This window comes from Sinocyclocheilus rhinocerous, unplaced genomic scaffold (genome assembly GCF_001515625.1).
Source record: "Sinocyclocheilus rhinocerous isolate Xijiao unplaced genomic scaffold, SAMN03320098_v1.1 scaffold314, whole genome shotgun sequence".
NCBI lineage: Eukaryota > Metazoa > Chordata > Actinopteri > Cypriniformes > Cyprinidae > Sinocyclocheilus > Sinocyclocheilus rhinocerous.
The window spans coordinates 1,537,899-1,561,138 of NW_015630021.1; the positions used below are offsets into that span (position 1 = coordinate 1,537,899).

The 23,240-nt window shown below is 35.3% G+C and overlaps 1 protein-coding gene across 1 annotated transcript in view; it reads right to left on the reverse strand.

The window, feature by feature from the left end:
* Positions 1 to 23,240, reverse strand: part of LOC107739597 (rho guanine nucleotide exchange factor 2-like) — a 52,752-nt gene that overhangs the window by 29,076 nt on the left and 436 nt on the right. The window contains exons 2-7 of the mRNA XM_016551759.1: positions 16,026 to 16,088; positions 15,682 to 15,887; positions 14,075 to 14,246; positions 13,170 to 13,275; positions 12,798 to 12,837; positions 12,547 to 12,691 (exon numbers count right to left, since the gene is read on the reverse strand). Coding sequence (XP_016407245.1) covers positions 12,547 to 12,691; positions 12,798 to 12,837; positions 13,170 to 13,275; positions 14,075 to 14,246; positions 15,682 to 15,887; positions 16,026 to 16,061 — 705 coding nt within the window. The 5' untranslated portion in view covers positions 16,062 to 16,088. The remainder of the gene's footprint in view (positions 1 to 12,546; positions 12,692 to 12,797; positions 12,838 to 13,169; positions 13,276 to 14,074; positions 14,247 to 15,681; positions 15,888 to 16,025; positions 16,089 to 23,240) is intronic.

Sequence of the window (23,240 nt, forward strand, 5' to 3'; positions counted from 1 at the left end):
TGGGCTTTGTAAGAATCGACGCGTTTCAGAAGGGGGGGGCATAGAGGAGAAACATTAATGTACAGTATGTGAAAAATAATGTGTTTTTTTAACCTTAAACCGCATAAACACATTTCATTACACCAAATACACAAAATACTGTTCTTTTTAGCAGCATCATATGACCCCTTTAAACTTTGTTGTCATGACATCTTTCATAACTACTCATTTATAATTTTATATTTACATTTCTATACAAGTCATATTAAAACATATTTATTCAATGACATCTATTTCAGCAACTGTTCCTGTATAGACGAGTGTATGCTTATTTAGAAGCAGTTTCTGTGCTGCCTTTGCATCATACCAAAGATGTCATCATATTTCCTTGCCTACATTTATACAACCACTAGGTTAATAGCTGATGTATTTTTATAGTCACAAAACGTGCTTTTCTGAAGTAGTGTTACATTGCTTTGGAATGTATGTATTATGAAAATACAAATAAAGTTGGCTTGCAAAGAACTGACAACATACTTCTCAAAACCAAATAATTATATTTGGCAATAATATAGTCCCTATAAGCGATAAAATCCCTTACGAACCATGACAAACCAATATTAAAGTGGAAATTTCAAACAGAACGTCCAAATTGTTTTAATTCTCGCGATAATCTAGTTAAAACACGAATACTCGAGACCGCGTCGTTGCACTTACCCGCTGATTGATCTCTCTCATCCTTTCCTGGCGAAGTTTCGACAAATCCGCTACTCGAGACATTGCGATATTCTAATCGTCTTTAGTACAACGAAAAACTAATCCTCTTACGGCAAAACCATATGTATATCCCATTAATTAAGATAAAAGTTCCCTTTGGCCCCGTGTATGTCTAATAGCAGCGTTTTTAAAAGGCAGGAGACATTCACAGAACAGCACAGTGCGGTAACTTTGAGGAAAATAATCTCTCTCTCTCTCTGTGCGGTAACTTTGAGGAAAATAAGCTCTCTCTCTCTCTCTCTCTCTCCCCCCCCCCCTTCAGTGAAGCGGTGTTGCCTCGTTCAGGAAGCTCGAGATGACTGTATCCCAAACCGTTTAGATAACAGTATATAATAATTTTATATGGTTCAATGAAAGTGAGTGGTATTTTGTCTCTTAACTTAATGAATAACTGACGCCATATTGTAAATATTTCTGAATCAATCAAGAAGTAAACGTCTTTCCTTTATTTTTTATATTTAGCCAGAAAAAGACATTAAATAGTAAACTACCTTGAGCACGTGTTGTAATAACTATAAAACGGACATGTTACCTTTCTGAAGGCATGATTATATCACTACATATTTATAAATCGTTTACATTTTAATAAACCTTAAACACATGGGCGTTGCTAGGCCATTTTTAGGGGGGCTATAGGGTTGTACTAGAAAAGCAAACAGTGAAATTTTGTTTGTAACTAAACAGGTGTGAGATCAGGAAGACTTGTATTTGGCTTATTCAGGAGTCAAATGTTATACCTATCTAAGCAACACAGTGGAATACTGCAATAAGTTTAGTAAACCACCCCTATTAGTCAAACATTTTTTATTTTATTTATATATTTATTATTATTTTTTATTATTACCCTCATTGGGGGCTGAGCCCCCTTAAAATGAAAATCATAGAATCGCCCCTGCTTAAACATTATTTATCAGCTATGATGTGTAAAATAATACTAATAAAAATATATATTAAAAAAATCACATACACTTCTAAATATAGAATTATCATGATCATTTTTTGTGAGTGTTATACCCCTAGAATTAGTAATAATATCTATGGTTATACCAGTCAGTTTTAGTCTGCAAAATCCTATAAAAAAAAACAAAATGCATATTAATATTAGGCTTGTCACAAGTTTATATGATGGAAACATCTGTGTGGTTTAAGTACATTAGTCAGATGCCACCATCTGTCATGATACAGCAACATCTGATCAACAACAGCAGTGTCGACTCTCAAACCCAGTGGCTGAACTCCTTCAAACAAACAATGACGTCTTTAGCACCAACTTTAACACCAACACATTCAGCATTTCTCAGAGAGGGCTGTACGCCCTATAGAAGGAACTAAGACTAATGTTCGGAAAGCTTGTGGTCTGCATAAGCAAGCAAAAAGCACCCTTGAGTGAAATCAGAACTACCTTAAATGAAAATGAAATTATGAATAGTTAATTTATTATGCAAATCAACAGTTTATAATAAAGACATTTAGTTAAAACATATAACTTCGGTAGGTCGACATATAGATCGGTAGGTATGTATCCAATGTTTCTAAATGCTGCAGTATTCGAGTGGCTCTGCACGCACCTCTGCAGATTACCTCTGTGTACCGGGAAAGGCAGAAAATGGTGGACGTTTTCTTTTGGGAAGAGAGCCGAAGGGAGAGGAGGGGAGATTCTTTTCCCGCCTTGGCCACATCTGTCGCCATGCCAACAGTGTACTTAGACTTTGGCTGGGTTATGAGGGGAGCCTGGAAAGTTTACAGTGGGCGGCAAAGTTTGGGGTTTTTATACCGTACGGGCACATTCATAGAAGAAAGCAAAAGACTATCTGAATGCTTTTTCTTTTTTAAATAAGTTGCATGGTTTAAAGCTAGTCAAATCTCTCAGCAGATTAAAGCAAGATTAAAGCAGGTCAAATCTTTCAACAGATGTACTGTCCCATCTAGTCATTTTGGATTCATAAAACAATACAGACTAGCTCAGATGACATAATCTGGTTGTGGAACAGATAAAAGAGTTAGATGAGCAGAGATTGAAAGTTGAAGAATAAAATTAAAAGCTCAGGGGGAAAAAAAGTATATATATATATATGTGTGTGTATGTGTGTGTGTGTGTGTGTGTGACAATTTATTTAAATCACTATTAGATTTATTTAGATATAAAAATATTTATATATTTATTTTATTTATAATTCTATAAAAATGACAAAATTCTATACATATAAATTCTATACATATATATATATATATATATATATATATACACATATATATATATATATATATACAGAAAAAGAGTTGTTGTTGCTCATCAGGCTGGAAAAGGTTACAAAACCATCTCTCAAAGAGTTTGGACTACAAATCCACAGTCAGACAGATTATGTACAAATGGAGGAAATTCAAGACCACTGTTACCCTCCCCAGTAGTGATTGACCAACAAAGATCACTCCAAAGCAAGACATGTAATAGTCTGTGAGGTTGCAAAGAACTCCGGGGTAATTTCTAAGCGACTAAAGGCCTTTTCTCACATTGGCTAATGTTAATGTTTATGAGCCCATCATCAGGAGAACACTGAACAACCGTGGTGTGCACGGCAGAGTTGCAAGGAGAAAGCCACTGCTCTCCAAAAAGAACATTGCTGCCCATCTGCAGTTTGCTAAAGATCATTTGGACCAACCACAGGACTATTGGAGAAAGGTTTAATGGACAGATGAGACTAAAATAAAAATTTTGTGTTTAAATGAGAAGTGTTATATTTGGAGAAAGAAAAACACTGCATTCCAGCATAAGAACCTTATCCCATCTGTGAAACATAGTGGTGGTAGTATCATGGTTTGGGCCTGTTTTGCTGCATCTGGTCCAGGATGGCATGCCATCATTGATAGAATAATGCATTTTGAATTATACCAGCAAATTATAAAAGAAAATGTCAGGACATCAGTCCGAGAACTGAATCTCAAGAGAAAGTGGGTCATGCAGCAATACAACGACCCAAGCACACAAGTCGTTCTACCAAAGAATGGTTAAGGATGAACAAAGTTAATGTTTTGGAATAGCCAAGTCAAAGTCTGGACCTTAATCCAATTGAAATATTGTGGAAGGACCTGAAGCAAGCAGTTCATAGGAGGAGTTGAAGCAGTTCTGTGCTGAGGAATGGGCTAAAATTCCTACAAGCCGTTGTGCAGGACTGATCAGCAGTTACAAGAAAAGTTAGGCTATCTGCAGTTGTTGCTGCAAAAGGGGGTCACACCAGATACTGAAAGCAAAGATTCACATACTTTTGCCACTCAGAGATGTGTAACACTGGATCATTTTTCTCAATAAATAAATGACAAATTATATATTTTCTCATTCTCAATTGATATATAGTCTCAATTGTTTGATAGGGTTCTCTTTGTCAACTTTAAGGATTTGTGTGAAAATCTGATGATATTTTGGGTCACATTAATGCAGAAATATAGAAAATTCTAAAGTGTTCACAATCATTCAAGCAGCGCTGTATATATATATACTGTGTATATATATATATATATATATATATATACTTAAAACTATATCTGTAATATAAAAAAATGCTTATGTTTACATTGCTTATAATTGAATACTATGAATTTTATTTGTTATGCATAAAAAAAAGTTCTGACTGTTACACCAAAAAGCCAGCTTGTGTTGGCATAAAGAGGTTTCATTAAATTACTTGATTATGTAAGTTCAAATTAATTCTCAAAATAAAGAGTAAGACTCAAACAAAAACCTTAATGTACTGTGTCTGTATGTGGACGTAATAAAATAGTCTGTTGCATCACTGTTCGCTCTCAAAAAGCCATCCCTCCACCCAGCTCCATCTTTATTCTGGTAGAAAATGAGCATATGACGTCTCTCTTTCTATGAAATCCACCAGCTCTTCAACTTTAAATTATGATGCATCATTCTCTCTCTGTCTTTCTCTCTTGTGCACTCTTTCGTTCACTGTCTCTGAGGAAGGACAGATTGCACTGTGGGCGGACTTCCACACAAGTGTTTCAACACTTGTTCTCCCTCTCCTCACGATTTCTTTAATTTCATGCACACAAGCTTTCTTCCTTGTGTTGGTAATAACAAATCGGTGGCATGCCCAGCTATGTTGTTTATTAGAAGTCAGATTTCAGCCCCTGCAGCACTCCTGACCAAATCAATAATGATGAATACTCATCATCTTCTTCAGTGAGTACTGGAGGGCTGCCTCTGTACTCGGATAATGCTGATGTTACTGGAGCGGTCTGCTGCAAGCTATGCTAACAAATGCTAATAAGCGAGATGCCACTTCATAATCAGTGCCGGTTCAACAAGTACACTGACTGCAGATCTAATAAGCTGATCTTGTTATTCATCATTCATTTGACCTCAGAAAATAAGTATCTAAGTAAGTAAATAATATAATCCATTTTCACTTAAAAAAATTATATCCCACTTATATTTTTTCACCTTTTAAAATTATCTCTAACTTTTGCTGTTTTTTGCTTTTTCATAATTACTTTCAAAGTATTTGAAAAACAAAATTCAATTTAGCTATTTTTGCCTTTTTACAATGACTTTAAATGTATTTGAAAAATATAAATAAATAAATAATTAATTAATTAATTCCTCTTAAATTCAATTTTTTTATATTTTTCCTTTTTTTTATTATCTCAAACTTTTGCCGTTTTTGCCTTTTCATAATTACTTTCAATGTTTTGTTTTTTTAAATACAATAGGTAAATACATAAAAATAAATAAACAAACAAATCAATTAATAATTAATAATAATAATAATAATAATAATATAAAGAGTAAGACTCAAACAAAAACCTTAATGTACTGTGTCTGTATGTGGACGTAATAAAATAGTCTGTTGCATCACTGTTCGCTCTCAAAAAGCCATCCCTCCACCCAGCTCCATCTTTATTCTGGTAGAAAATGAGCATATGACGTCTCTCTTTCTATGAAATCCACCAGCTCTTCAACTTTAAATTATGATGCATCATTCTCTCTCTGTCTTTCTCTCTTGTGCACTCTTTCGTTCACTGTCTCTGAGGAAAGACAGATTGCACTGTGGGCGGACTTCCACACAAGTGTTTCAACACTTGTTCTCCCTCTCCTCACGATTTCTTTAATTTCATGCACACAAGCTTTCTTCCTTGTGTTGGTAATAACAAATCGGTGGCATGCCCAGCTATGTTGTTTATTAGAAGTCAGATTTCAGCCCCTGCAGCACTCCTGACCAAATCAATAATGATGAATACTCATCATCTTCTTCAGTGAGTACTGGAGGGCTGCCTCTGTACTCGGATAATGCTGATGTTACTGGAGCGGTCTGCTGCAAGCTATGCTAACAAATGCTAATAAGCGAGATGCCACTTCATAATCAGTGCCGGTTCAACAAGTACACTGACTGCAGATCTAATAAGCTGATCTTGTTATTCATCATTCATTTGACCTCAGAAAATAAGTAGCTAAGTAAGTAAATAATATAATCCATTTTCACTTTAAAAAATTATATCCCACTTATATTTTTTCCTCTTTTCACTTTTTTCACCTTTTAAAATTATCTCTAACTTTTGCTGTTTTTTGCTTTTTCATAATTACTTTCAAAGTATTTGAAAAACAAAATTCAATTTAGCTATTTTTGCCTTTTTACAATGACTTTAAATGTATTTGAAAAATATAAATAAATAAATAATTAATTAATTAATTCCTCTTAAATTCAATTTTTTTATATTTTTCCTTTTTTTTATTATCTCAAACTTTTGCCGTTTTTGCCTTTTCATAATTACTTTCAATGTTTTGTTTTTTTAAATACAATAGGTAAATACATAAAAATAAATAAACAAACAAATCAATTAATAATTAATAATAATAATAATAATAATAATAATATAAGCTCAGAAACATCGGAAGCAATTTTTTATGTAAGACAAATATTAGGTTTAAACTGTTTATTCAATAGAACAGAATATATATATATATTTTTTTTAATGTTTCCAGAATTGGATTTAAATGGAGAACAAACTGAAAACTTGTCTTCTGCTCATCAGCTTTTGGTCCTGAGTAAAAGGTCAAGGTCTCAAATTGTGCTCAAACGACACCAAAGTCTGCAATCAAAAGTCAGAAATTTCAATATGAACTCAAATATTTCTCATCAAATTTCTCTGAAGCCAAATTATATCATCCATGCTATACATCTAAGACTAAACATCATTAAACAAGTTGATCATTAAACAAAACATAGCTGAGATCACCAAGTCTCCTGATCTAAGAGCAAACAGGTTCCTTTTTGATTTTACATAGCTGTAGATTAAATGATCTAACAGAGCTCATTTATGTGTTGTGTGCATTTCGCATGAATTTGCATTACACTGAAGCTGGTAGTTACAATGATTGTGGGTGTTAGCTGTGGCCATGACTCTACACTGAAATAGGTGGACAGGAAGAGAAAGAATGAAAGAGAAAGAGAGAGAGAGGGAGCGTTGCTGTGGGTTACCACTCTATAGAGGAGGCAGTCTTCAGAGCTGCTTTCTGCGGCAGACGGGAAAATGTGTTTTTTCTGTGTGTGTTTATGAATTATAGTGAGGATGTGTGTGTTTCTGCAGAGATAATGACCAGGTTCTGGAGGCTGAAGCCCACAAGGCCTGTGTCACACAACACAATGTGATGCCTTAAGGTGAATGTGTGTGTGCACATTTGTATTTCTAATTCTGGCTAAGTGAGATGCAGCATCAATCATAGAAGTTAAGGAGAAGTAAAATTTTGTTCTTGTTGCACTGTTTAAAGAAAAAAAGTCATTCAAAATTCTTTACACATAATATGTGTATATGCAATAAATTTGTATTAATAAATAGACAGATATTTTAGTGCAAAGGCTTTATAACCTCAAAAAAGGCCCTGTGCTCCACCCTACGGGCCCCTCCGTGGCTTTATGAGTCTCCCAACAGCTTGATGTAAGCAGTGCAGCAAATGGCCAACAGTGAGGGGAGACAAAGTTGTTGAAAAATGACTGCCAGTAAAAAATCCTGACAATAATATTTCAAGAGCAGGTGTCCGTCTCCACTCGCTGGGAATTTCCCACTTTATGAAATGCATTTTATGGCACTGTGGTAAGAAAGGAAGTTTGTAATGTGTAATGCTTAATGCTCATCTGTTAAGACATAAATGTAATGTAGGGGCGCAGAAAAGAGAAAGTGTGTGAGTTTATAAACAGTGGGAAAGAAAGAGTAACTGAAAGATACAATGAAAACAGAGGGGACGGCTGAGAGTTGAAGATAATGGGAGGAGGAAATGGGCCAGACGATGAGATGACTCTGCCAGACTGTTTACTTTGCGGCTAATAATCATCACACACACACACACACACACACACACACACACACATCCCTGTACTGTGGTGGTACAACTCAATAAGAAATAGCTTTACTATGCATGATTACCATATTTATATTTGCTGCACAGCTTTCGCTACAAATAACAAGTTAAAGTTTGACGTTGGCTTGACGAAGCCTTAGCTGAAAGTTTAAAATCACTTTTAAAAGCTAAAAAGGTCCTAAAGTACAATAATAAAGTTCCCTCTCCATGGTAAAGAATCAATTCTTAAAGGCTGACAGAGTTAAAAACAAACCCGGTCATGCTGCTTTGAGTTTGTGCCTGTGGTCTGTCCTTTCACAAGCTCTTTCCTTGTGTGTGTAATGTGTATGGGGTCAGATCAGGCTTCAAACAGCTGACTGGACCCGTGTGTGATTGTTTGTGTGTGGGTACACGCATGTAAGTGTCTGCAGAGAGAAAGAGAGAGAGAAGCAGAAAGCTCTTCCAAGGAAGTCTAGTCACATGAACATCAGTCTGTGCTTCCCAGTTGATCATATGGTTGTGATGCAGAAGAACATTTTTAACAAAACCTCAGACAGCATTGAGTTCACTAATGCTCAAATAAAACATATTTGCTGAAAACTGTAGACTATACTGCAAATCTGACAATGTGGATTAAAAATTAAAAAAAACAAAAACAATTTAAAAACAAGATGAGACTATTTAAGTGAATGATCCAGCTTGCTTTATAAAGAGAGTGGCTCCCATCTTTTGCTGGACTGTTTGTGTTGGAGCCTGCGGGCCTGGCATGAAAATCTTATTCCCTAAAGTGGACGACTAATCACGAGTGCCAATTCTGTCGACGCTCCCTTAAGATCTACACAGAAAGCATGTGTGTGATTTTCTGTTGCATGATGTCATGGAAAGACCCGCAATTCAAACAGACCTTTAGCTGTGATGTTAAGAGTATGTGTTTAAATGATAACTTGACGAATGTGACGAGTCTTGGCCTTATAAGTTTATATGGGTTTGAACTGACACATGGGAAAGTTCATATGAAAGCCTATTTCTGTGACAGTGAAAAAAAAAAAAAAGAAGAAGAATAAAAGAAGGTAATTCCATCCACAATTGTGACTTCATTTCTTATAATTGCAAATAATAATAATAATAGTAATATTTTATATATGTCTGCAATCAGAAATTGTAAACGTAATAAAATTATATATATTACACACACACACACAGTATAGTATACTCTATGTATGTATATGTATTATACATTATGTATATATACAGTGGGTACGGAAAGTATTCAGACCCCCTTAAATTTTTCACTCTTTGTTATATTGCAGCCATTTGCTAAAATCATTTAAGTTAATTTTTTTTCCTCATTAATGTACACACAGCACCCCATATTGACAGAAAAACACAGAATTGTTGACATCTTTGCAGATTTATTAAAAAAGAAAAACTGAAAAATGCTCAGTATTTAGTAGAAGCACCCTCTTGATCTAATACAGCCATGAGTCTTTTTGGGAAAGATGCAACAAGTCTTTCACACCTGGATTTGGGGATCCTCCGCCATTCCTCCTTGCAGATCCTCTCCAGTTCTATCAGGTTGGATGGTAAACGTTGGTGGACAGCCATTTTTAGGTCTCTCCAGAGATGCTCAATTGGGTTTAAGTCAGGGATCTGGCTGGGCCATTCAAGAACAGTCACAGAGTTGTTGGGAAGCCACTCCTTCGTTATTTTAGCTGTGTGCTTAGGGTCATTGTCTTGTTGGAAGGTAAACCTTAGTTCCAGTCTGAGGTCCTGAGCACTCTGGAGAAGGTTTTCGCCCAGGATATCCCTGTACTTGGCCGCATTCATCTTTCCCTCGATTGCAACCTGACAGCATATAGTATATATAACATATCAAAAGTCACCGTAAACATTACTTTCAAATAAATACTGTCCTTTTGAACTTGTATCCATTATAGAATCAAGAAAAAAAATAAAAATAATAGAGTATTAAGCAGCGCAATGGTTTTCAACTGTGATAAGAAATGTTTCTTGAGCACCAAATCAGTATATTAGAATGATTTCTGAAGGATCATGTGACACAGAAGACTGGAGTAATGATGCTGAAAGTTCAGCTTTGCCGTCACAGAAATAAATGAATTTTTTAAATTATATTAAAATAGAAAACAATTACTTTATATCATAATAATATTCAAAATATTACTGTCATAACTATATTGTTGTTCAAATAAATACAAAAAATTACTGACCCCAAACTTTTGAATGGTAATATAGTTAAAAACAAATTCAAATCTCATTGTAAATTCTCACTGTTAGTGTTCTCATAATTATCTTTCTATTTTTTTACTCTGAAACAGACTTCAATAGAAATGACAGTCCAAGTACATGACTAACACTAATGCGAGTAAACGAGGACTTCGTTTCACAAGCACTGCGATACTGACTCAAAAACAATGTCATCTTCAGACCTGTCATCACTCGACCATTAAATCCTTCTTTCTCATGTGTCATAGTAGTGAACTGGGTCAAATATAATATTTTGACCGCTGTCCATCCTTAAAACAACTGCAAAAAGTGCTTTATTCATTTCGTCATATGGGATTCCAATAATATCGCATATCTCACTATCAAGATCATGTTAACTAATGCTGTACATTACTTTCTAATGGTTCAATGCCTGGTTCTTAAACCTGCCCATAGATCTCTTGAATTAATTGAAACTTAAAGGGATTGTTCACCCGAAAATGAAAATCCGGTCATCATTTCCAAACCTGTAAAGGCCTGTTCACACCAAGGACGATAACTATAAAGATAACGATAAAGATATAGTTCTAAAAATCGTTCTCAATATTATAGAACAGCAGAGTCCACACCGCAGCTATAACGATAAAGGCACAGAAAAACAATATCATTGGAATCACTTTCAGAACGATTTTTCTCCAGCTGATGAACGATAAAAACATTGACAGCCAATTAGAATCAATCCTGCTATAACTAGCTTGAGAATTTAAAGCAGCAGACGAGAGTGCACTTAGAATAAACAGACGATATCGTCCGCTGGTGTGGACGCAAATAAAGTTATCTTTATAGTTATCGTTATTGGTGTGAACGGGCCTTACGACTTTATTTCTTTTGTGGAACATAAAAGAAGATATTTTGAGAAATGTCTCTGCTTTTTTGTCCATACAATGGAAGTGAAAGGTAACCAAAACTGTTACCAACATTCTTCAAAATATCTTTTGTGTTCCACAGAAGAAAGGCTGTCTCTCAAACACAAAAAAAGGCATGAAGCTGCTGAAACTTTTCTGAATTTAATAAAAGAAATGATTGCGGCTTTGATAAAATGTCAAGCCTGCAGACTCTGTGGCACTTTCTGAGAAATGTTGGGGCTGACTGCTAAGTTAGCAACAATGAGTCAGTGATTGTCAGGTTCCTATGATTCTTGACAAGCTGGAGTCTGATTCTGAGCACAAACCACGCTGTTGAAATTCAGCTGGGAGCTTAAAGGCACAATATGTAATGTTCGCCGCTGGAGGGCACGTATTCAAAATAAACAAATAGACAAAGGCGTGGTATGATGACGCCGTGACTGAGTGTGGAATCATGGGAGTTGTCGTCTTCATCCCCACAGCCAATACAATCCGACGGGACTCGGGCAGAAATCATGTTCATGGATGAGCTAATGATTTATTAACGTAGTAGAATGAAGCAGGGTGCGGCTGAAAGCCATCGAAAGCGAAACGAGGCCGCTGAACGACCGTGACACAAATCAAGGGAAATCAAGGGGTTATGACGTCATTGGCAGGCGACACAATGACACTATAGACACGGTCCGTGTCACTAGTTAAAATTGCTTATTTCTCTGGATTTAAACAATCTTCAAAACATTTGGGATAATGTAAGTACACAAGTCAGCAAAATATATAACACTGTTCTAGTGGTTTTTGGATATTTTAATAAAAAAATCTTACATATTATGCCTTTAACTTCTTTTGGACTGAAGCACAAAAGATTTGGGATAATGTAAGTACACAAGTCAGCAAAATATATAACACTGTTCTAGTGGTTTTTGGATATTTTAATAAAAAAAATCTTACATATTGTGCCTTTAATGAAAGTATAGAGCAAATATTATTAGCTTGAGAACTAATAACAATGGCAGAAACTGAAATTTTACAGAGAACAAGTGGAGGAGGTAGACACAGGGTTTTTTCATAATTATCCAGTTGCCTGTTCAGCAGAACTGTCTCACTCTGCCCTCTGCTGGACTGGAATGACACTATTGTCCAGTTTCACTACACTGCCTCCTTCCTTCCTTAGCTAAAACGAGCGATATGCCTTATGCAACTGGTAACACTTCACTTCTGATGACAGATTAAAATAACAACCCACCAGAAATGACACTTGTCACCAATGTCGGTTTGCCTTTAGACACACTAAACACAAGAGTGGACAGGAAGCTGGGCCCCTACCTTGCGGTTAGCAGTCATCTTGCGCAGGAAACCCAGAGTTCGCTCCAGACGATTTCCTGACACGTCCTCTTTGTTTTCGCGCCCCTCAGCCTTTATTTGCCCTCTATCTATGTCCCAGCCCGGAGCAGCAAACTCACGGTCTATACTGTATCAGAAAGAAAAGGTGAAACATAGCAGTAAAAGTATGGATATTTTTACAATTTAATATGTTAGGCTATTTATGATTAAAACAAGACAGGATTGAGACATACCAGTGAGATGATCCTCCAATCTGGTGGTACGAAACACTCTCTAGATCACACCAAACAAGACAAGAAAAATGTTCTCATTGATTTGAGGAAATAGAACTTGCATTCAAACAAGTACATGACGTAATGCCTAATGTCAGTTTCAGTTTCAGTGCAAGGTAGAAATGTCACAAATAAGTCAAAAACATAAGTGGACGTAAAAAATTTGAATGCTTTTAACACATCATTTTTGAGTAGAAAATTATATAATATAAAAATAACATTAAAAACACAAACATAAAAGTGAGGGAAAGAACCACATAGGAAAAATAAATGAATGCTTTCAATAAAATGAATTTGTGAATGAGCTGGAAACCCCAAACGCACTCAGCTGACCATGGCAGTAGGAGCGCGGGCGAGGGGCAGAGCTCTTAGGCATCTGCGGCATCATACACAGGCTGGGGGCGGAGCTACTGCAGCCATGCATCTGATTGGACTGCTCCTGAGGGAGACATTTACAAAGCATTTATCTATAAAATATTTCATATACACTACTGTTCAAAAGTTTGGGTTTGTGCGTTTCTTCAGTGTCACATGATCCTTCTAATATGCTAGTTTGGTGTTCAAGAAACACTTCTTATCAATGTTGAAAAAGGTTGTGCTGCTTAATATTTTTGTATAACAGTTTTAATATAATATTTTTGCTTAATAGTTTTAAAACGAAGATACTTTTTTTCTGGCCGTGAACAGCATTTTTTTGAAATAGAAAAGACTTACATTTTGCCACTTTTGATCAATTTAATGCATCCTTGTTCAATAAAAATATGAATTTCTTTCAAAATAAATAAATAAATAAATAAAATATTATTATTAATAATAATCATCATCATCTTACTGACCCCAAACTTTTGAACAGTACTGTAGTGTAAGAATGCATATAAGAATATCAGGTTCTTAGCTTTACGTCTAAATTTACTGGAATCCAAGTTCAAGTGCAAATTCAGTATTGTGCGGTTCACATGAGTAGCCTTATTTAGCTGAACATGAAGGGCATTTCACATTTCCTTTGAATAAGGTACAAAAATAGGAGTTGAAACTCTTCAATTTGTTGTTTTTTGTCATCTTTTCCAACACATGATCAGTGAAATAACTTCAATTACATGAGTGGTTCTATTTTATATTTCTTTTTTTATGTAGTTTGAATTTTTTCCCACACTGCTGGCTTAGAAGGTGGCTACCTACTGTAAGGTATACAGTACACAGCAATGCAGCTCACAGAGGCTCTGTGTGCATGGTCTAACCTCCAGCGCTGATCGATGATGTTCCTGATGCTCTGCTCCAACTTCCTCCTCAGTAAGTGACGTCAGGGAGGCTTGAGTGACAGACCTGCGGGCTTCACGAGCTCTTTTTGACCTCAATGCTCCGTTTAGCACTAAGGACATCTCATCCGGGTCCAGATCTTCAAGACTCACACTAAAAAGAAAAAGAGAGACAGAATGAACACTAAATTCACATATGTTGTTATTGCATGACATGATACAACAAGGTAAGTAAATGAAGGTCAGGTTTGTTTTTGTTTTGTTGTCTGAGGACTATCATTACAAATCACCACAAATTATAAGTTCCACAGGACATCTGCAATAACATAAACAAACCAACACATATGTAAACACACACACATATATACACATTCATAACATTACAATTTTAAAAACTTCAAGCTCACTCTTTCCTCTTCCTTTGGTTGATTTTAAGTCGGCATCTCTAACGCAAACCTGAAAATGACCCACACTGCAGTGTAATGTTAGATTCTTACTGGAGAGACCTATGTATGTCTGTGTGTGTGTCCTTATTTATGCGTGTGTGCGTCTCTGTCTCCTCACTGAGTACATTGGCACTGGCTGGTGGTGATCTCACAACAATAGTCCGCAGAGTGACACAGTAGAGGCCCTATATCAGCACAGCCAGGGACCAATGTGTGTGAGAGAGTGAAAGAGTAATACGGCACAATATGGAATAAGAATAAAAGTAAATACCAGGAAGCCTATATGTAAAAAAAAAAAAGAGTAAATATATTTTGTTTTAAATTAAAATGAGCCAATAGGTTCTGATGCAACTAGTGCATCCCAAAAGACTACTGCAACAAATGGGTAAATATATAATCTTATATAATATATAATATGTTGTAAGAATCATATTCTGCATGGTTAACCATTAATTTCAATAAGTACAAGTACATAATTTAGGTTGTGTGGGTTTGCTGACAAAAACAGTTGGTTGTATTATGCATTTTAAAAGTTTTAAGTCACTAAGATTTTGTTTTTGAAGAAATGAATACTTTAACTCAGCAAGGATGCATTAAACTGTTAAAAAAAATTGTAAAGACATTTATAATTTTACAAAAGATTTGCATTTCAAATAAATGCTGTTCTTTTGAACTTTCTATTCATTAAAGAATCCTGAAACATGCATCACGTGTTCCACAAAAATATTGTTTTTAACATCGATAATAATGAGAAATGTTACTTGAGCACCAAATCAGCATATTAGAATGATTTCTGAAGGATCATGTGGCATGGAATAAAATTCAGCTTTGCCAACACAGGAAAAAAATTGATTACTTTAAAAAAATATTAAAATAGAAAACAGTTACTAATAAAATATAGTACATTTTAATATGTTATTATTAAAATGTAATAAATTACCATTTTAAATTATATAATACATAAAAAATTACATACAAATTTATATTATAATGTTTAGCCATCATGATAATACATGTCAGTACATATAAAGCCAAATTAGCCACAATTTCAAGTTTTTTTTTGTTTGTTTTTTAAATTAAGGTAGAGCACACTTGGACAATTCTGAAGTGCTAAAGTGTCACAGAGGTAAATGTGTTTTTCACCTGCGTGAGTCATTGGGTAGATATCCCTGTGCCACAGCTCCAGGTTCCCAGCTGTGTCTCCTCCAGGGGTCGAGCTGAGTCAGGTGACGAGTGGCAGGGGAGCGTAAGGTCACGACCAGAGGACCAGGGGAGATCGGTGGAAAGCATTGAGGAGGTGAGAATGAGAAACATACAGGACTAGGAGAGGGAGGAGGAGTGCTTGACATCTGGGTGTAATGAGTGAGGGAACAAACAAATAATGGGTTTGTGTTGTAAGTGCAAGAGGTCAATACATACAAAATTATTGGCATGTAAACATACACAGTTCTTTCCTCACACAGAAACATATATGCACAAATTCATACCGTGTCCATAAGGTCAGGCAGCTCCTCAGGGCCCATACTCAGATAATAGCGTCACTGCTCCCCCTACAGACCAAAATATGACATTGCTATTCCTAGAGAATGTGCTTTGGTAAAACGGTTCAATAAAAAAAAACAGAAGTCATATCCAATACACCTATTACATATCCAAACCACCACTACACCATCAAGTCAAAATTATTTGTATAGCGCTTTTCACAATAATCATTATTAATCATTAATCATAAAGCTGCTTTGAAACAATGTGTATTGTGAAAGCGCTATACAAATAATTATTGTTTATATTAATTATTGTTTTTACATAGTTAATGTTTATATTTTAATAGCGTCATGCCTTATTGTCACCTTTAGCAGATTAGAGTTGGGCGATGACATAGTTTGTTTTGCAACAATACAAGCAATCAATCAGCTGAGATTTGCTATATAGAATATATCGCTTTATGTTAGTATACTGTATGTATAAAGATGGGTATACTATACAATTTTATATACAGTGGGTACGGAAAGTATTCAGACCCCCTTAAATTTTTCACTCTTTGTTATATTGCAGCCATTTGCTAAAATCATTTAAGTTAATTTTTTTTCCTCATTAATGTACACACAGCACCCCATATTGACAGAAAAACACAGAATTGTTGACATCTTTGCAGATTTATTAAAAAAGAAAAACTGAAAAATGCTCAGTATTTAGTAGAAGCACCCTCTTGATCTAATACAGCCATGAGTCTTTTTGGGAAAGATGGGGTCTGAATACTTTCCGTACCCACTGTACATCATAAGTGCCCATGGAATCCGTTCAGATGATAAAACAAAAAAAAACAAAAAAAAATTGGGATCTGGTTGGTTGATTATGCCATTGGATAGTCTATTTTTTACTTCTAAAAAATACATTGCTCTATTACTTTAATGTACGACTTTTATTGTTTGTAGTTTATAGTATACTTAACATTTTCAAAACTGTAGCTTGACTACTTTAAATTATGAATACATTTTCAGTTTCAAAGTAGCTTCCCCAGCACTGATATAAACCACCTTTGATGTTCATGTACAGAAAATCAAATAAATTATATATTTTTACACTGAATGTGAGTAGTGCAGTAGTGCCTAGCACAATGCAATGAATGGTTACCAGCGCATTAAATGGTTGCTAAGGTTTGCTGATTAGTTTTTACCACATTGTTATCGGGTTGCTAAGGTGTGCTGGATACCAGGTAGCTGCTTTCAAGCTAAAAGTAAAAAAAGCCCACCTTTAAGTCTCTAGATATGACTCAGGTCTCTCCTACAATGTAATTCTATGCGGTTTTATCTGGTGTGCATGGTTTATCATCTGCCAGATGAAAATCTTAAATCCGTTCTTGCCTTAAGGTGCTTATTCTACCTGATGTGACCCTTAAAAATTACTCTTATTTGTGTAACCTAACAGGTTATTCAGTCATATAAAATATTTTTGACTTTCATAAAACCAGTTAATTAGCCTAGATGTTACCAGTATTTCTAGCATATGTAACAACTTTTTTGCAGTGTAAATAAGCCTGTTATCTGATATCATATCACAGTTCATTTTACAACTGCAATAAAAGTGCAGCATATGAGAGAATTCATCCCGTCATAAAAGCTGCCCTAGACCATTTCACATTTAATAAAAATTGTGTCGCAACCTTACAGTGTTTAAGTTCCAATTGCAGGGAGTTTCTGGAACGGGAGACTGATGGGCTGGGAACAGCTTTGGTGAATGTTTTCACTCCAAGAGTCTGTTTATCTCTCATTTTACCTCCCTCTTCCTTTCTTCCCCTCGGTCTCTATGGTTATCGCTTATTACATAACACTGTTTTGAAATCGTCTGTAGCGGTTCCCCTTCCATCCTTTTCTTTATTCCCATTCTAACAGAAATGTATTGTGAAGCACACATATAAAACCATTTCCTCTCGAGTAAAATGGCTTCTGTCTCTCTCTAGTATTCCTGTTTGCAGCAAACATTAAAAGTGAGTAATGCTCTGAAAATAATTTGTCTATGAATGTACACGTCACAAAGACACAGTCTGCCAACAGGCGGAGATAAGGCTGTTATTGCCTGTTCCACACCTTTGTGTACATGTACAATGAGAGAAAGTGAACTGACTGTAGAAAAGAGAATGTAGATGTTGAGACTGTAGCGATCAAAGTTCGTTGTTTTGTTTCCTAGCAATAAAACTGTCATTGCACTGTATATGATGCTTATCAAACATGCATCTTTGTTCTTAAATACAGTACATTTCTACTATCTTATGGCAATTTTTTGAAGACATCCTGTCATTTACTCAAACTCATGTTGTTCTAAATCATGGAAAACAAAGAACTGTATGTGCCAAACTTCAAAAAGGAAACAAAAGCACCATAAAAGAATCTTAAAGGGGTCCTATTATGCTTTTTCACTTTTTTAATTTTAGTCAGTGTGTAGTGTGTACAGGTGCATCTCAATAAATTAGAATGTCGTGGAAAAGTTCATTTATTTCAGTAATTCAACTCAAATTGTGAAACTCGTGTATTAAATAAATTCAATGCACACAGACTGAAGTAGTTTAAGTCTTTGGTTCTTTTAATTGTGATGATTTAAGTGGTTCATACAACTTGTGGACTTTATTAAAGCCATAATTCACTGACAATCTTCTTCTCAAATCAATCAAATCAATTCGATTCATGAACGAATCATTCGTTTTTTTTTTAAATGGATCAACTGATTCATTCAATGTGATCTGATTAAAAATATCTGATTCAAGACAACAGAAGAAAATGTTAGTGGAAAATCTAGTTTAGGATGCCAAAAGTTTTTTTTTTTCCTTAAGAACTTGAGTCACAAATATGCAAGGACAAAATCACTAAATAATTACATTTGTCATTGGAACAAATACATACTTTTTAAAATACAAAATAATGCAAAATACTGTTTTATGGCTGATATTTTGGCTGCTAAATTTTCACCTTTGGCAGGTGGACTCTGTGTACTTTTGCTCGACATAGATGTCATAGTATTTAAAATTCCACAAGATCATCACAAGATTACTGATAATACCATAATCACATTATGTCACCATGAAGGCAGCCAGCACTTTTTTTCCCTCCAGACACACGAAAACAGCAACTTTCTGTCTTTTATACACCCTCTAACCCCTCCTTCTTAGTCTTTCACTCCTCCACCACTCCTGGGCTTCTTTTTTCCACTCCTCTCACTGATACATTTACTCTTTCTTGCGTACTTTTGCCCCTCTTCCACTCTCTCTCTCTATATCCACCCCGATGTCAGAGTCTAGCCCCAAACAATGGATAGATCAAATTACTGCCCGATTCATTGCTCAAAAAAGGCGTGGAAATGGACGGTGGATTTTTATTGAACATATCTAATGTCTTTAAAAGTGAAGTGTGTGATTTCTGCACTGCTAGCACCGCAATAGCATGGCTGAAAAAAAAAAGACTGGTTTCAATCCGGTTTCCTCAACACTCAGTCCATGTGGTATTGGTCAAATAAACAAATAGTCCCCCTCAAGTACCATTGGTTATGCCAACGTTGCTGTGCTATTTGGAATGCTTAAGAAAAACCAAAGTCCCTTTAAGGCAAGTCATGTCACTCGGCGGCCATCTTTGAAATGCCTCACGGGCATGAAAGTGCAGCTCCTATATCTTTGAATGGGGAAACATCGAAATCTCCAAAATTGTTCGCCAAGTTTAAGATTAAATTTTATATTTGAAATCACCAATGAAATCTGACAATAACTGTCTCATAAATGTTGTTTCTTTTGCTCAAATAGTGTTTAAAAAAAACGTATTTTTCAGGCTAGACCAGCCAGTGCGCATGCGCAGTCCTGAGCTCACGTCTCAGAACGCTGACTGTTTCTATAGCAACCGGGACTTCTAACAGCAGCTGCAGTGACACGCTGACTTTACAGATTAGCGATTGGCTCTTTTACTCAGAAGGCGGTGCTTCGTTCGATTGAGCGGCCATATTGAGCGTTGCATTTTTCCCCCATTCAAAACTATACGAGTGACACGTCTTGGGTACTCTATAGTCTTTGGAAAAACACAACAAAAACAAATCGATGTTTGGAAACTGTTCACCATTGATAAAAAATTTTTTTTTTTTAAGAATATTAGAATGATTTTTGAAGATTCATGTGACTGAATACTGGAGTAATGGCAGTTTTGCCATCACAGGACTAAATTACATAAAACATCTTTTTATTATAATTTATTTTATAAAAATGTAATATAAAAATTTTTCACAATATTTACTGCATTTTTTATCAAACGCAGCCTTGGTGAATACGAGAGACCTTTTTAAAAAATATTCTTTAAAAATTTACCATCTCTGACCCCAAACATTTGAATGAGAGTGTATAATATCTCTAAGTCACTTTTATTTATATTTAGATTGTTTCAAAGCAGCTTTACAGTATTATAATATTTTCAAATTACAAAATTTTGTTATTATTTATTTAAAAATAAACAAAAAAGAAATAAAGTAATATTGTATATATATTTATTTAAATTATTATTATTCGAAGAAGAAGAAAAATAAGAAGATGCATTATTTCATGTTAGTAGTGTTGTTTACAAATGACCTTAAGTTCAAAAGTTAACAACAACAACAAAAAAAACTTAATGCAGAGTAAAACCATCTAAAACTGCTTCACAAAGCTTATATTGTTCATTACTCTCCATGAATCACGTGTCATTTTGTTGTGATGGCTGAAAGGCAAAAACTTTCTTTCCAAGCTCTCTTTTAAGTGTCCTGAGATTTTCTTACAGCCTATGTTTTGAAATTCCCCTCCCTTCTTTCATAATCCACTGATGTCATGCTCACACTGGGTCCCTCTGCCAAAGAGCAAACATGCCGGACAATAGGAGAAAGGATGTGTACAGTGAGTCAGGGTGAACTACAGGTCACCAGCTGTGTGCAAGTGTGTATACATACGCATGTGTTTGTGTGAGTGGAATCAGTGTTGATTGCAGGTGCATCACTGGCACACTGCGTTTAGCTCCTGACTCACCCCAAAGTTGTCACCATTAGCGACTGGATTATCATCCAAAACCGAGGCAACTGCATTTTGACATTTCAATGGAGCCTTTGAATTGTACTGCAGAAATCGAAGCTGATGACTACGCATTGCAACCGAATCAAAGTGACACTCACACTCGCTCACTCAGACACTCCTCGACAGTCTGCAGAACTCATTTTACGATCTGGGCCATCAAAGAAACCAATGCACCTTACATTTTAAAGTGACAGTTCACCAGGAAAATTACAATACTCACTCTCATGTTGTTTCAAACCGGTATGACTTTTTTTCTTCTGTAGAACACAGAAGGATATTTTTTAAAAATGTTCACACTGCTCTATTTTAAAGGGATAGTCCACCCAAAAAATGAAATTTATTTTATCATTTATTCACCCTCATGTCATTGCAAACCTCTATCGTTTATATTAAAGATAAAGTATAATTTAGAGGGATAGTCCACCCAAAAATGAAAATTCTAACCCTCATGTCATTCCAAACCTGTATGACTTTCTGTGGAACTCAAAAGATATGTTGAAGAATGTTGGTAAACAAGCAGTTTCGGGTTTCGTTTAGTTTTGTCCATACTATGAAAGTCAATGTGATCCGAAGCTGTTTGGTCACCAACATTCTTAAAAAGTGTTCCACAAAAGACAGAAAGTCGTACAATTTTGGAAAGAAATGAGGCTGAGCAAATAACAGAATTTAAATTTTTTGGGTGGACTATCCTTTTAAATACACACTTTGTCTTTAATATAAACAACAGGGGGCAAAATAGTTTAAAATATCCTTGATTCCTTCATTTACCTTGTGCCCTCTCACTTCCAAGATGTCTACCCCCCTCGCCACCTTGTGTGCTGTCAGTCACCAAATGACTATAAACATGCCCTCCACCCCCTCCTGTTTGTCTCTATTTATCCCCTCTTCCTTTTCTTATTCGCTGTGAAGAAGGCCGCATGTATTCTCAGAGGGGGGTTCTTATTAATACAGAACTCTTTAGCATGCTGAATATAATGACTAGATCCCTGTTTGCAGAGGTTAAGGGGTTTCCTCTTACGGCAGACTTTGATCAACTGAAGATTAACCGATGAAAAGCACTTCAGGTTCTCAAATATATACAGTAGATCATATTCAAATAATCTGAAGAATCATTGTAAAGTCATTAGACCAAGAAACTCTAAAAGGTCAATAGATCAAAAGCACTGACACTTGAATGCAGGGAATGAACTCACTTCAAAAGGTTCTTTATCATAAATCAATGCATTTGCAATCAGATCAACTGTTCCTGAGAATCTCAGGTCTGATCTTTAAGTCAGCAAAATGAAATGGAACTGATTTAAAGTTACAGAGTTCCAAGAAAGCATTCCTGTCATATTTGCAGCATGAAATAATGAGAGAATTCCTTGTTTAAGACAGACTGACTTCTACGGTACGGTATTAAAAAGAAATAATAATAATAATAATGAACTGTAAAAATAAAATAAACCATTTTAATAAATACCAATAATAAAAATAATTATTATAATATAAATTATATTTATCTAAAAATTATTTAGTATGTTTATAGGCTATATCTGAACACTCATTTAAGAGCTTTGCCTATGTATTTTCTAATGCTACACTGTAAAAAAAATCCGTAAAATTTACAGTAAAAAAACGGCATAAACCATTTTAATAAATACCAATAATAAAAATAATTATTATAATATAAATTATATTTATCTAAAAATTATTTAGTATATTTATAGGCTATATCTGAACACTCATTTAAGAGCTTTGCCTATGTATTTTCTAATGCTATCATAAACTGCCCCATGTTTTTCTCTTTTATATATGTTACACATTCATCTGTCACTTTCCCCATCTCCTACTTAGTATGATCTTTTCGGTGTCAGTTTCACCCCTAACCTCTGCTTTCCCTGGTTCAATCCTCTTTGCTCATTCTTTCTCCCTCTTTTCTCTCTCCATGAAATCATGTTTTTAAACAGAACTCCGTAGGTAAGAAAACCAGCAGGCCCTCACAAAGGTCTCAGGTAGCACAGGGGCCCCATTCTGAACATCCAAAAAGCACTTCCTTCTCCTAATCCTTTTCTTCACTCTTAACTGCTGTCATTGTTCACAGAATGAGTACAGAACCGGTAACGCGCACAATTAAGTATTTAACAACATA